At 40.7% G+C, this 15473-nt stretch overlaps 1 protein-coding gene across 1 annotated transcript in view; it reads left to right on the top strand.

Moving 5' to 3' along the window:
• MIPEP (mitochondrial intermediate peptidase) overlaps positions 1-15473 on the top strand; it is a gene marked incomplete at its 5' end in the record, with an annotated part of 117208 nt that overhangs the window by 71969 nt on the left and 29766 nt on the right. Inside the window, one exon of the mRNA XM_019523787.1 lies at positions 3825-3934. Within this exon, the coding sequence (XP_019379332.1) occupies positions 3825-3934 (110 nt within the window). The remainder of the gene's footprint in view (positions 1-3824; positions 3935-15473) is intronic.

The raw sequence follows: 15473 nt of genomic DNA, 5'->3' as shown, positions 1-15473 counted from the left end.
CTCTTCCCCCCCCCCCCAACAAACAAATGAAAAAAAGAATTTGTGGTATTAAAATGCCAGAGCCAGGTTCTGTGTTTACTAGGTTTAAAATCAAGTTGTTAATGAAATAAATTGATAATTTCAGTGTGTGTAAGTAAGTAGTAGGCTCTCTTATCAAAGTAAATGAACATGAATGAACACACTGGATAACAAGTCACGGATCACCAGATACACACAAAAGGAACAGCACACTTCAGCAAGAACATGCTTATTTTTCCTCCAGCTTGCTCTTTTCAAACCATGGCAGTCAGCTTTAGCATATTTGATGGCAGCTGCCAGGCTGCCTGACGGTTCTCTTACAACTGTGGCTAGTGGGTTAGAGCCATGGTATGGTTAAAGCTACATGGTACCATTTGTTTTTAATATCTGCAAACAGTTTAAAATGTACTTTTACACAAGAACTTGGTGGGAAGTGAGAGTTGTTGGGGCAGAACGACTGTTTAGCACCATGAAAAGTGGAAAAAAATGGAATCATAAGCACCATGTCTTAAAGATATGCTTTATCTCATGGACTTTTATTATGCTATTGGGATTAGTTAAAGAGGGATGCTTGTTAAGAGGAATATGTCACTGCCACATTTTGCAAGCAGGCATATTTTGCACTCAAAAGCAAGCATACTCATGCTTGCACTTTGACATTAAAAAGAACTGCCTTCAACAGTATATTGCAGCTGGCTTTGCTAATGTAAATTACATTGTATATAAAAGTTTCTACCCAATAGATCTGAATACTTATTGAGCCAGCTGCCCTCCTTCTACTCTGTTCTGTCTGTTTTGATCTCCAGGGATACTAGATGTGTCCATCTCCAGATCAGCTGTTTTAGGGGCCTCCTGTTGTTGCCAGTATCTCATGTATATGGGCATGTTCAAATACTCCAGCTGGAGCAGGAAATCGATGACAGAGACATCAGTTTATTTGAGACAGAGACATACTGTAAGCCCTTGTGTACTGCTCCTAGATACACTCCAGAATTGTCCTAGCTGGCAGCAATCTTTCATGCAAAGACTCCTTAGGGAGTCTCTACTTTCTTTGCATTGCTTGAGCCATTGTTAGAAGAGCAGCAGAAGGAGGACTTTTGTTCCTGTCTATAACATACAGTTTATGATGATGGTAGGCTATAGACACACCAAGTGGTCCAACCTAAAGATATATGATGATGGCTCTGATGCTTCAAGAAAATAATAGAAAAGAGAGGGACTCATCTTCCTGGGGGTGGAAAAGAAGATTGGCAAGCTGTTGAATAAAACCAAGATTTGTAGATAGGGCAAACTGAATATTTGAGACTTAAGTTGTTGTTATCAACATCTTTAAATTTTCAGGTACCCTTTCTCACTGTTTCTCTCCAGGAGCTTGAGGAGCCTGACCCTGCACAGGATTGGACCCTCAAGCCCTGGGAGTGCCTGCCTGGCTTTCCCTTCTTACAGAGATGCACCCCCAAGATCTCTGGGACATGTCACTGTAAACAGGGAAGGTCAGGGTTTTCTTGTTTACTGAGGCACACCCCAGAGACACCAGTGTGTGCAGGATCAGGACCCTCAAGCCCAGGAAGAATACATCACCTGTTGTCCTGCAGCATCAATGGGCAGAACAACGGGCAATGTGCTTTTCAGCCAGTGAAGCAGATGAGCCGTGCTGGGACACACTGACACAGCTGATCTGCTTTATTTGGTGACGTCTATTTCTACTCTTAATGTATTAGTCAGTCACAGAACAACTGAGTCAATAATATATAGTAGCTGTGAGCAAGGCAATGCAGTGTCTAGGATGTATCCAAGAAGATATTTTCAATTGATAGGGAAATACTTGATGGAGGTTGTTCCCAACAGTTGCTTTTCAGCTCTTGAACTCCCTTCTCATTGATGCCTGCCAGAGCCCTTCCATATGCACTGCAAGACCTTCTTAGCTGGGCAGAGGTTAACCACCAAAGCTGGGCTGGGATGTTGTTCAGGAGGTTTCTGTTTTATGTTAGGTTCAAGACATGGGAGGGGAGGTGATAGTGCCTCTCTACTCGGCACTGGTTAGGCCTCATCTAGAGTATGTCAAGTTCTGGGCTGCACATTTTAAAAAGGACATGGAGAAGTTAGAGAGGGTCCAGAGTCAGGCAACAAAGATGATAAAGCATACAAGGAAAGACTAAAGGTTCTTGGCATGTTCAGCTTGCAGAAAAGGCACTTAAGAACACAGTCTTCAAACACCTGAAGGGCTGCCATAAAAAAGAAGGAAAGCATCTTTTCTCTCTTGCTACAGAGTAGGACACAGACCAATGGCTTGAAGTTGCAGCAAAGTAAGATTAGATTAGATTAGATATCAGGAAAAACTTCTTCACTGTTAGAACAAAAAGACAGTGGAGTAGAGTGCCTGGGAAAGCTATGGACTCTCCATCACTGGAGGTATTTAAGAAAAGCTTGGACAGCTACTTGTCGGGGATGATATAGGTATAGCTATTTCTCTGTTATGGTTACCTCATGTGGCTGGGAGGGAATACTGCTCCACCTTCCCCCTCCCCCCCTTTTCTGCTATATGTGTCAGGGTTTTTTGTGGGTTATTTTTAAAGCATTCCCCAGAGGCACTGGGGGCTTGGTTGCAGCCAAGGCTGGGGATTTTGACTGGGCTGTGCCAGTGCTCCTGCCAGGACTTAAACCTGGAGGTTCCTGGCTAGAGGGTTTTGTGTCCCTCTTGAGGGTCAGATCAATTGCTATATTTGGGGTCAGGAAGGAATTTTACCCCATGGGATCTCTTTCTCTGTAGTGGGAGGCACCACCCTCTACCCAGGACTTCTTGGGTGTAAACTGACAACATTTTATAGAAGCAGGACATTGGCTGCTGTGGTTCCCCTGCTTTACCTATGGCACGTTAGGGTATTATATCGTGTGCTTTGTCTGGGTTGATGGTAGTTTTATAAAGAGTTTAGATTATGGATTTGCATAGGATGTTTTAGATAGGGATGATGCTGCCTCAGGCAAGAGGTTGGACTAGAGGACCTCTGGAGTTCCCTTCCAGCCCTACTTCCCTATGACTTTAAGAAATACAATGCCATTTTGAGACCTCTTTTGGAATACTTTGTGATCCCAACCACCTCTGTGTTCCAAAATATAACCTAGGCATGATATGCCTAACTCCCATTTATATTAACAACTAAAAGTACAGCTTTGTTTCAGCAGTCTTTTCTAGTGACTCTGTGAGTAATAAGCAGTATTGAAAAAAGAGAAAGCATGAAAACATAATGATGTAATTCTAAAATTATTACTTATCACACGGATTCAGGACCTGCGTTGAAATTCAAAAGGGCTTTTCTACATTGATTGATCTTGTATTGTAGGAGCCTAATATCTATGCTTTTATATGTAAGCTCAGCAAACAGATGGAAGATAAGAATTATAACTGAATGGGATTAATGTAGTGTTATTTACAGTACAGTTTTGATTTAGGCTTAGGACAATTAAAAAAAGAAGAAAAAAACCAACAGTGTTTCATGTGGGGCCAATTTGGCTGCAGCCGAATTTCCTTCAGAAAGGGTGTGACCCACAGCTTTATAAAGCACCTCATCCAGCTGTTCAAATATTATGTTTTACTTTGTGATTTCATAGTAAAAAGGCAGGATTGTAATGATTTTTTCCCAGTATGTATTATAACATTATAGAAATAAAATACTGACTCCATAAAGTAGAGAATAATACAGCAAATTGAACGCTAACAAGAACTCTTGGAAACATAACTACTTGTGTTAATGGAACTGGCTCTATACTAATGTTCTTGCTTTTCTTTTCTTTTCCCCTCCCTAAAGGGACCAGATGTTCTACTGATTTTGCAGAAGTTCCCTCTATTCTAATGGAGTATTTTGCAAATGACTATCGTGTGGTTAACCAATTTGCAAGGCATTATAAGACTGGCCAGGTAAAGAGAATGAAGATGCTGACTCTTTAAAAATTATAAGCATATTTAGTAAAAGCCTAAAATAACTTTTTCTGTTGACATTACCAAGGAAATATTAACCCACCAATAAATAATGGTTATAAATAATCCTTATCTGCTAACTTATATGCTGATTATTTAGAAAATAACTGTTTACTTTCTGCACAATGAATAATATATAATATTTAGAAGGAAATTGAATCTTTGTATCTGCATATGTATTGATAGTTTTTAAACTTTAAACCAAAATCATTTTGTGAAGTTATGTAAAATGTCATACAACAAAGTAAAAGCTTTTGTATGAGCTAAGTTATGTAAAATACTGTATTTTAATTTCTGTATTAACAAAGCCAGAAATTCAGTATCTCTATTATCTTTGGATAGATGCAACAGAGTGGTGAATGTATACTACCACATTTACTTAAACTTAAGACAACCTTGAATTTCAGATGCCAGCCCCCCACCCCCAGTAATTAGATTCTATCTATGGAAAGTTTATAAATTTGTTATAATTTTCCAGGTGTAGAATCTCCATTATTGGAGGGTTGTCTTAAATTAATCTCTCCCCCTCCCTACTGCTAAAGCATCAGGTGTCTGGGGCTCCTTTGCCCTCTGTCCCCCCTTCCCTCTGCAGCCTTCCACCATCTGCTGCCCCACTCCTAGCTCTCCACAGTCTTTGCCCCTTCCCTCCCCTGCACTCCTTATTGCTAGGTGCTGCTTTTGCTGTGTTCCCTGCTGGGCAGAGAGCACAGCACATGAAAGCACAGTCCTTGCTGGGCCATGAAGCAGCAGCGATGCTTCTAATTGGCCAGGCAGGGGACGGAGTTTCCCTGGATTTCGTGGCAAGGAAGGAATCCAGCTGGAGCTGGTACTGAGCTGCACCTGACAGTAATGGGGGGAAAGGGACGGGGAACAGAAACTGCAGAGGGCAAGTGGTGCAAGGAGCAGAAGGCTTCTGTGGCTCTGACTCTGGCTCTGAGCATGCCTGCACCCTCACCCCCTAGCTTGTATGCAGATCTAAGATGAGAGAGGCCTCCCTCCCATGCTAGTTGGTGGAAAAAACACCTCATTTTAGATGTGAGTAAATAGGTAGTCACAAGCGTGGAAGTTGAGTGGAAATGGCCTATAGCAGTGGTGCCCAAATGTTCCAGGCTATAGACTGGATGATCAGTGAGGAGTTCGTCTGATGCACAGGGTCACTCCGTGGACCTGATTCAGTGTGGGGACATTGTGCAGGTACCATCTGGTGCGTGGGACCAGCCCTGCATGCCAGTTCAGACCACTGGCCTCCCTGTGTGTATGAGATCAGACCTGCTGCCTCAGCCCTGGCCCTGCATATGGTGGATTGGACTGCCGCCCTGGCCTCTTGTGCGGGTCCAATACAATGCTTAGAAATTTGGCGGCATTAATTACCACTGGTCCCTGCTGCCAAATTTCCAGACCTGTGTGGAGCCCTGGGAGTCAGATAGCACAGTTGTGTGGGCCGGAGGTATAGCACTACTGGCCCAAGCAATTAGATGCTTCTACTTCTAGGGCAGGATTGTTCCCTGAAGGGTCTGGTAGTACTTTGGCTAGCTTTATACATCTCAATTGAGATTGTACAAGGTTACTTAAAAAATTTAAACCTAAGTGCTGTCTGTCTTTGTTACATCACAGTAATCCTGGCTACGCTGCCTTGTACCACCCAGTCCAGTTCCATTCCCCCTTTTGTGTTTACATTTTTCAAGTGCTAACAATTTTCATACTCCTGTTAGTTCAGATTTTCAGAAGAGGACTCCATTTTAATAGTATTCTGACAGGCACAAAGTTTAGTTTTAGACATCTGTCTGCAGTCATAAATTAAATGGTCAGTCATCTAACTACTAGTCCAGGCCTCGGCACTGTAAGGTCTGGGGGCTGGATGCAGTTCATGGAGCCCCTGGATCTGGCCCATGGAGCTGGGGGGTCTCTGGTGGCAAGAGGCTTCACCTGTGCTAACCCGGGCCAACAAGGATCTGGACTGTTTCCAGGGGGTATGGTGCTGTGCCTGTGCCGCAGCTGAGGGTTAGAGGGAAACAGTGGCAGGGAAAAACCATGGTGCCCAGGTCAGAACTGGTGCAAAAGTGTGCCTGCAGCAGTTGAGACTCTGCACTTTTACCACTGTAAATGAATGGAAACTGGTCTGTACCTATAACAAAACAGAAGTTTGGTGCACACAGACTGGTTTAAAAATGGTGGGACCTGGACTAAGATTTGTCCCCCTTGCTCCCCTTGCCAAAGGGCAAATGTATGTTCTGTTCGCTGCCCATCTAAACTGTGCCACTTACAGAAAACCATGCAACTTGGATCGATTTTCACCTCAGGCTTTTTGAATGTCTGCACCTAGCCAATGTAGTCAGCTTCTACTTCTCATTCAACAACTTCTTACTTTCTCCTACTTTTCCCTATACTTGAGGAGAAAAATCCAGTCTGTAAAATGCCTTCACTTCTCCTTGATGTCAGATGAACAATGTTTTATAGGTAATGGATAAGCAGATAACAAGATGAAACTACCTGTTTATATTTAGCATCCTTACTTTGCTGCTTTGCTTCGGATCCTCTTATCAGTTTTTTCTTGTCCTGTCCTTTGACCTTCCTTGATTGTGATTTCCCTGGGCCAGGGAATCTACTTTTGCAGGGGGTGGAGGGGGTTAACATGTCTGTAGTGCTTAATACAGCGGAACCCTGATCCTTGGTTGAGGTTTGTAGGAGTTGCTCTAACATAAATAATAATACCACAATAGGCCTATATCCATTTTTAAAATTTTATTTTTACCTTAGTCCCTTAGTCTTTGGCCATTGCTCTGGAAGTTCTCTTCATTTTTCCTGAAACTTAAGTTCCGTTTTACTGGGGCCATAGTATATGGAGCAAATTGTTCATTCAAGGAATATTATACATTGTAGAGATTAACTTTGCATTTACTTTCAGAGAATATACAGATGGTTATAGCTAGATTCATGATTTCAGTAGTTTCCCCTTTGTATTGTAGATGAGCTTGTTTCCCTAAATTTAAAAAAAAATTGTGTACCCCACAGAATATTACCAAAAGAAAAGCAAACTCTTTCTGTTGAAAGCTGTAGAAATAATACTATAGATGATTTTTTTTTATATTTATTAAGCAAAACTATTGTTGGCCAATTTGAAATACAGTGAATAAATTTGAATAGTGTATTTCTACTTAGTTAAAATAATTAACACCCGTAAGTTGGTACATATCCTGGGTACCAGACAAAACATGTGCTTTGCCCTTCAAAGTCTATGGAATTTGGAAAACTTTCTCATTGCAAGAGACATTTGGAAATTGGCCAGATCAAGCCTAAAAATAAATATAGCTTGTGAAAGGGCATTACCATCTTTATACTAAGCTTGATGTAAGGATTCATAAGGGCTTTTTGAGTCAGGCTTTACAGGTTTACAAAGAAAAATGGTAGCACAAGAAGCTTACCTGTTAAACGTGTTTCTTTCTTATTATCAGTCTTCTAATAATAATAATTCCAAAAGTTGAGGATATGTTGTCAACCCTGGGAAATAACCCCAATGGTAGGCTTCCTCATTCAGTTGAAAACAAACGTGTTGAATTTACTCTTGTCTTGTTTTGGCTTAGAGATTATGAGTAAGGAAGAAAGAAAGAAAAAAAGCACAGTCCAAACAGTACAAACACTTACGTTGTGAATAAATATTTATAATTGAAAATACAGTTTTTCATTATGTACCCAGACATTTCACATTATGGCATACACGCAGTTTCATTTCTCATCAGTCTTGGATTCCTGTTTTTAAAATTAGCTCAAATATTTTTGTTTTAACATAAAACAACTCTGTCGGCTCTTCGCAGCGAGCCATGAAAAGAAAGTGCTGTCTGGGACAGAATAACTTTTGTTGACTGGTTCACTGTTTAGGCATGGCATGAGAACATAGCTTTTATTTGTTAAGCCATTTTAAAAATGCAAAAGAGTAACAGTATGCCACCAATCTTATTTCATACGTTTAGCCAGAATCCAGAGTACTCAGGAATTGCAGTGGGTTTTTTGGGGGTGCCTTTTTTTATCCACAGTGATTTGCAGTTTGTTCCACAGGGCAATATTACACTGTATGAAAATCTGTCTGCAATGAATATTCAGTACTTGTGTTTCAGTGGTATGAAAGTAGGAAGAAACATTTTTTCTGTTTGCTTCTGCTGTAACTTTGCAGTGATAGAAAAATAGTTTGAATGGTATCTATTAAAATAGGCTTTATCACCCTGGTTGGCACTCTGTTCTAACTCTCTTCAATTGCACATCAACGCTTTTACAACCCAAAGCTGCCTAGTGCACCAAGCAGCGTTCTATATCTTACCAAGGTGGCATTATTTGCTTTCCTAAAAAGCTGTCAGTCCTTGCACACCTAATAAAATTCCTGTTGAAATCAGCAGAAGAGGGATTCAAAACAGGAGAATTCATCATTTTTCAGACTTAAACTTCTGTAGCATATGTGTTGAAATAGTGATGGAAAAATACAATTTTAGTATTCTCTTGAAAAATGTAATTGAATGTTGTTTTCAAGCATTGTGAAGCTAATTGGATTGAATAGCACATTGACCTTAGGAAAAACATCTGAAAGCAATTTACCCAACATTTATTGTTTTTTATCTTCAAAATGCCTTAAATCTAAACCTTGCTTTGTTTTAATGCACAAGCTAAGAACCAGGGATCATGTCTCTTGGCACTTTCTTTTATATTCCTTCTGTTTATTAGTGATGGAATTTTTCCCTTTCTGGCACAGAATTTGTGTGTGCCAGGAAGCAACTGAGTGAACTTTAATATAAAAATTCAGTTTTGAGGACAAACAAGAATGGATTGGGCTCTAAGATTAAGAATGGGGCCAGGAGCTGCATTATGGCTCTTGAGACTTTAAACTGCTGCTTTTTTATTGTGTGTTACTTTTAAAATTTAGGATATAAGTTGCAATCAGAAATTTAGATCAGTGGTTCTCAACCCTTTTAGATTCATTGCACCCATCAGTAGATTTGAGGCACCCCTCAATAAACCCAAGCACCTCTCAGAAAATGCCAGCTTTTAGTCTTTTTTTTGACTACAGAAAAATAATAGAGCAATTCTTCTGTCATAAAGAGCTCAGAAAGACCACAACAGGCCAGAATGTTTTATAACAGTATGTATCCCTAATTGAAAACTTCGGATTTGTCTTGTGAATCATGTTTGTGCCCCTAACAGGTCTAAAACTGCCTGGCACCCTGCGGGCACCCTTGAAATGATCTCAAAGTACCCCAGAATGTCATGGCACCCTGGTTGAGATTTGCTGATTTGGATAAATCTGCTTTTCCTTACAGTATTCAGTCTAAAGTGCTTTAGAAGGTTGGTGCAAAAGACTTTTGCAGCTGTGATTTACTTATGAATGTTAGAAAATAGAGAAGAAAAATGGTTGTTGCTATTTGTTATTACAGCAGTAGCAACTGCTATATTGAAGACTACAAAATAGTTTCTCTAAAAAAAAAAAAAAAAACCACCCTGGCTATTTTTCACCCTAAAATCACAAAAAAATTTTTTTAAAAAAAAAAAAAAAAAAAAACCACCCTGGCTTTTTTGCACACTTAATTCACAGAAAATTAATTATTGGATTTTACATTTCCTATGCTTGGCCTGTGTCTGAGGTGGATTCTTTGTGGAACGTTTGAACAAATTTCTCTATAATAATTTTGAATCACTGGAACATGAAAGCAAAATCCATTCTGCCCATCGTAAAAATTATTCAAAATGCACTCTTTAGCAGTTTTTCAGCCATTTTTTAAAAGTGTAATGTCTGTCATGAAGACTAGAATTCAATTCTGTTTTACCCACATGAGGAGGTGCAGGCTTGTGTCTACACCACAGAGCCTTTGTTGCTGCTGGGGGCTCTTCTACAACATAGGTATATTTAGCAGAGATACTGATAGAGTGAGGTTTTTCTGCAGAGAAGAGGCCATGCTGACTTTCTTGTATGGCATTATAAGCTGATGAAATCATCCTTCTGCTGGCAGAGCTGCATCTCTACAGCAGAGATTTTGCCATCTTACCTGTGTTGGCTGGATGGTCCATTTCTCCAATCATGTAGGTAATATAGCTATGGCAACAAAACTTTTTGTAATGTAGGTCTGGTCTCTGAATATGGCAACTAAACTTGCTGCTAAGTCGGTTTTCAAAGGATAAGGTCCTGACCCACAATCCTGTTCAAGAAATAATTTGTTTTGATTTATAACACAAATGAGCTGTTGAAAATAGCTTACTGAGCACACACATAGTAGAACGTTAATTCTATAGGCATGCTTTTAAAAATGCAGATGTATTATGCACGTTTATGTGGCTAGATAAGGATCTGATCCAAAACATACTGAATTCAGTAGAAAATAATTCTTATATTGCTTTGGGGTTTGGATTAGTTTCTGAGTCAATGCTGACTGATGCAAAAGCTAGCAAATGCTAATTTAAAATTCCAGTTAAAAATACTAGTGCAGAGAAAGTAACAAAATTGTTTAAGTGTGCAATTTTGCATTCTTGATTTTCTTATCAAGTAGGTACTAATGTGGTAGTCGTGGTAAATGTCTGTTGTAATATCTTCTATAAACTACATCATTATCAACTATGTGTCTTTTTGCTATGGGAGAAGTTTGTTGTCTCGTTTTTGTTTTTTTTTTAATTTTGTTTCCAATGTAAGAAAGGTTAAATTATAAAGATGGGATATATTCATTTGTGTAAAGAAATAAGCTTATGTAATAACATGTATTAGCATGTCCTTGTTGCTGTATAACATCAAACAGTTAAATATGCTTACAGTTTGGGAGCCCAGAGAATTTAGCTTTCTTAGCCACCATGGCAGATATACTGTAACATTCATGCCAAGGTCTTAAAGTTTACTGAACATAAAATACAGGAAAAGAAGAAACCAAAGTAAAGTATATAACATTTAAAGTAAAAAATTGAATGGTTATTCAATCAAAGCAATCTTAGCCAAAGCTGTTCTTATTTTCAGAGGGGGGATATCAGTTAAAGGACTTTTTTAACAGCCTTCTTTTTGGGATAAAAAAAATAATAGTTCTGTTGCTGAATCTTTAACTCAGCTGTTTGTCACTGGAGCTGTTTCTAACACAGACTTGTAGGAGAGAACAGAATAGAAAATGTGGGAAATAATGTTTTCTGTTGATTGAAAAAATTAGTCTCGTAACGTGCTAAGGCCTGGGCCTCTCCTAGTATTTCTTTTTTTTTCATACACAAAGATGGGGACTGGGGTGCAGCAGAATTATTTTAGCTATCCAAGGGAGATCGTAAGGAGTCCAAGTTTTTGCTTCCTAAAGTCTTTACTGTTAGAGTCCCAAAAGATGCTACAGAGGCAAATAGGACATCTCCTTGTCATTCTGTTAATAAAGCCTAATTTGCTCATGCACAAACTCAAACCCTTTGTTTTTTGCCTTGAAATGCTGTTTGTTATGATTTTTGTTTTCAGCAAAATCCATGAGTCAGTACTAGTCCCCTTTGATTGATGTCTTTCTGTGCTTTTTTTCTTTAACAGGCATTGTCATAAGAGCTGGTGATTTCCTTTTAGCTTTCATTCACTTGACAGATTGTCTCTGCTCCTGTAGCACTAATAAGACCATAAAGGTAAATACTGTATTTACTGAATTCTAAGATAAAGTGCCCCTCACCCATTTAACATGGGAGGAACACCTAATCTTAGAACTGAGTACAAGGATATTGGGAGTGGGGAGTGCAGGTGGCTGCTGTGGCTTGGACTCCAGCCCGTACCTGTCATCCACACAGCCTCTGCTTCCCCACGGACTTCTCTTTCCACTCCCCTTCCCCCTGCCTTACCCTTGCTCTGTGCACATTGCAGCCTGGGGCCATAGCTGTGGCTTGCAATCTGCATGGCTGCTGCAGGGGCTGGGCTGGGGCCATGCTCAGTGCTCCAGGCTAGAACAGGGATGGAGCCTGCCAACCTGCTCACTTTGAGCAAGAGTAAGGTAGGGGAGGGTAGGAGGGAAGGAGGAGTGCAGAGGTTAGGGAGGAGAGAGTGGGGAGTAGAGTCTATAGGGGAGGAGGAAGGGGGGAACAGAAACAAGGGGGAAGGGGAAGCAGAGGCTGGGGAGGAGGAAGGAGGGAGCAGAAGCTGGGTGAGAAGGACAGGAAAGGGAGTAGAGGCAGAGGGCAAAGGGGGCCTGAGGCTGTATGGGGGAAGGGGGCAGGCAGGTGGCAGGGGGTAAGCATACGCAAGGGGCAAGCTGCTTGACCTCCCTGTACCACCTGCCCCCCAACCCCCTCTCACACACACACTGCCTGCCTCCTTGCAGCATTGGGGAGAAATTAAAGAATTAAAAATGACTTTCCAATAATAATATTCTATGTGTGGGAAATTATAATAAACTTATACATTTTTATGTACAGGATCTAATGATTTGTAGGGTCATCTTAAATTCAGAATAATCTTAGATTTGAGTAAATATTGTAAGTAGCTAGCTGGAAAAGTGAACTGGGACAAGGATCTTTTGGAAAGGCTACTGCTACTAGTGGACTCCCATGGGCCTCCAAGGCTCACACCATGTGCTTCCCCCACCCCACTGCATGTGCTTCCTAACCCTGCAGCACATAGGTGGGCCTTCCGCCATTCCATCGCACCACATGTAATGGTGGGCACCCCCACCCCTACTATCGTGCAGCGCAGCACACTGCCTCACCTGCAGCTCCCTGGGGACTGCCCTGTGGTGTAGTGCTGCCCAGCACCTCCAGGCTGTTGGCTCCTCTATCACTGCGGATTGCGCCATGCCAGGCTGCCAGCCCTGCTGCTGGGTCAGGCTGCAGCTGGGGTGATGGGGCTGTGGCAGCCAAGTAGGAGCCTGGGGGCTGTACATTAGTCACTTGTGGGGCCAAGTTGGTTAGTCCTGCACTAGCATATTGTCTTATGAGAGAGAGCTGTGAGAAGTGGCCACCTATGAGCTGTAGATTAAACCTCTATCAACAGGTTCTGAGGGTGTTTGAGCAAGGCTAAGGTGATGGCTCTCCCTGTCTGGCCCGATAGGAAGGTAAAGTGTCTGTCCACATTACAGAACCTTGATTTTCTGTATTTAGTTAACTTCAAACCTGTATTTCCTGTTTCACTGTGGATATGTGGAACTGTGGTTTACCAGAAATCCAATTAGCAAAGTTATTTTTCATATCACAGTGGTTGAAAACATGTGTGCTTAGTTTCATCTTGCTGTTATATAAGACAGCCAAAATATAAAACTGAATAAGTTTTACTGAAAAAGCCAGTTTGGCTTTAATTGTAGCAATACTTTAGGTTGTAGCATTTCAAAATAATAACTATAAAATACATGCACCACTGCTGCCAGGATTTTAGATGATCATTTTTTGTAATGCCAAGAAAAATCTAAAGATACTTGTCCAGTTTTCTCTTATTGTCCTGTGTGCAAAATATTTGTGCCATTAGTAGAAAGCTAGCTTTGTGTATCTGGGATCCACGCCAAACTCCTTGGTTTGGCACTGGAAGACCCCAGGGACCTAAAGAGATTCATTTTCATGGTCTTTGGTGCTCTGTGCAAGTGCAAAGAGACCATTTCTTCTATGAGATCTAAGACTGGGATCTTACCAGATAGGGGCCTACAAGATAACTTGACTGGTCTAAAATGATCTAACCTAAATACTTTTGATCAGTTGCAGATCTTGTTATCTCATTAGTTAGCTTCTTTTTCAGGAAATTAATATATTTAAAATATTGGACCAAGGGAAGTACCTGTTGGTAACATTTTGCTATAATGAAAATGTACCATTTATCCAACCCCCCCCCCACACACACACACCTTTTAGCCAATTTTTAGCTGGAACCCCCACCCCCCACCACCTTTTAGCCAATTTTTGGACAGTACTTTGCCTCTCACCGCAACTACTTAAGTTCGTTAGTAGCCTCTTGTGAGAAACTCTGTCAGTGCCTTTTTTAATGTTATTAGCGATAAGGATTTCTTAGGGTGGTATCTTTTATTGGATCAGCTGCATAGTTGGGATACAGTTCAGAGTTGAATGCAAGATATTCTTCATCTGGTGACCTGTAGTCCAATAAAAGACATCACTAAGAATTCCTTGCCTCTTGCATGCGGCATACACATACTTTTTTGTCCTGCAGCGTGCCAGAGATCCACTGCTTCGGATTGACTAATCAAGTCTGGTTCTTATGCGAGCTGATGCGCCCCGTGCTGCACTGTGTGCAGTTGTATGAGTGGCAAAATGCACATTAGTGCGCAGAAAATGGTAGCAGTGCGCTTTTGAACTAAAGCACCTTTGATGTGTTTTAGTTAAAAAAGTGTGCCTCTGCCATTTTCTCAGCGCTGACATGCATTTCACTGCTTATACAACTGTAAGCATCATACCACTGTGTAAAAATGCCCATAATTCTTGGACCAGCCTGGCTACAACATCACTCCAACACTACTGTAACATTTTTGAGTATCTAAATAAATATCAAAGTTGAATATCCAAATAATATTTGCTGACTTTGTCCACTACTTTATTAACCAATCCCTTTCAGCCCACTTTCCTATGATTTGTGAAATACAGTTGTCAATTGCAGGCACTGTGCTGATTAAGCCGTACTGTTTAATCTTTCAGTTTTCTCATTTTGTTGTGAATTGTATATTCAGTTCATCAGGTACAGATATGCAATTCTGTAGCCTTTTTTATTTATGTGTAGGTACAATGTTTGCTGCTCTCTAGTCCTTTGGTATGGTAGGTGTTGTTTAATGGAATTGTACCTTTTTACTAGCAACTTAGCCCCTTGATGCCTGAATTCTTTATAGAGGCTACTTGAATTTATACAATCTGAGCGTGGTAAATCATCACTTCTTAAATTATGAATTTGTTTTGCCACTTCTTCTTATGATAACTTAAATCTGCAAGAGTACCTCATATTTATTACCTTGTCCCAGATTTGCTTATGTCTGGTATCTCACTGATATTCTCAGCCATGAAGACAGAGTCAAAGAGATCAATACAGCTTCTTTCAAGCTTTTTATCATTCTTCATTTCTCCACCTAACTCCTGATTGTCTAACATACTCAGAAGTTCCTTTTAAGACTTCATGTTTCCTACATACTTAAAGAATTCCTCATTACTTGTTTTTATGCTTTTAACTATTTTCTCTTCAGAAATTCATATTGGTTTTCCCTGTTACCTAACATGAGAGGCAAGAATTTTTGTGGTTGATATCTTGTATTGGACCAACTGCATGGTTAGGATAACTTTTGGGTATCGCAGTACCCTTCCTTGAGTCTCTAGGACCCACTCTATACATGCAGGTAAAGAGATGATGGGATCTAATGCATGACTCGCACAATCCCGCCTCCTACCATTACACTTGTGCATGACAGGAGGTGCGAGTGTGGGATTACACATTAGATCCCATTGTGCCTCATTGCCAGTGCAGGGGGAGCTGGATCGTGGGGCCAGAAGATTGTTGCAGTCCTCCAGCCTCAGGGGTTTCCTTTGGCCC

This window comes from Gavialis gangeticus, unplaced genomic scaffold (genome assembly GCF_001723915.1).
Source record: "Gavialis gangeticus isolate Ggan-Ray unplaced genomic scaffold, GavGan_comp1, whole genome shotgun sequence".
Taxonomy (NCBI): Eukaryota; Metazoa; Chordata; order Crocodylia; family Gavialidae; genus Gavialis; species Gavialis gangeticus.
The sequence above is the reverse complement of the archived record's forward strand: the minus strand, read 5'-3'. Positions and strand labels throughout refer to the sequence as shown.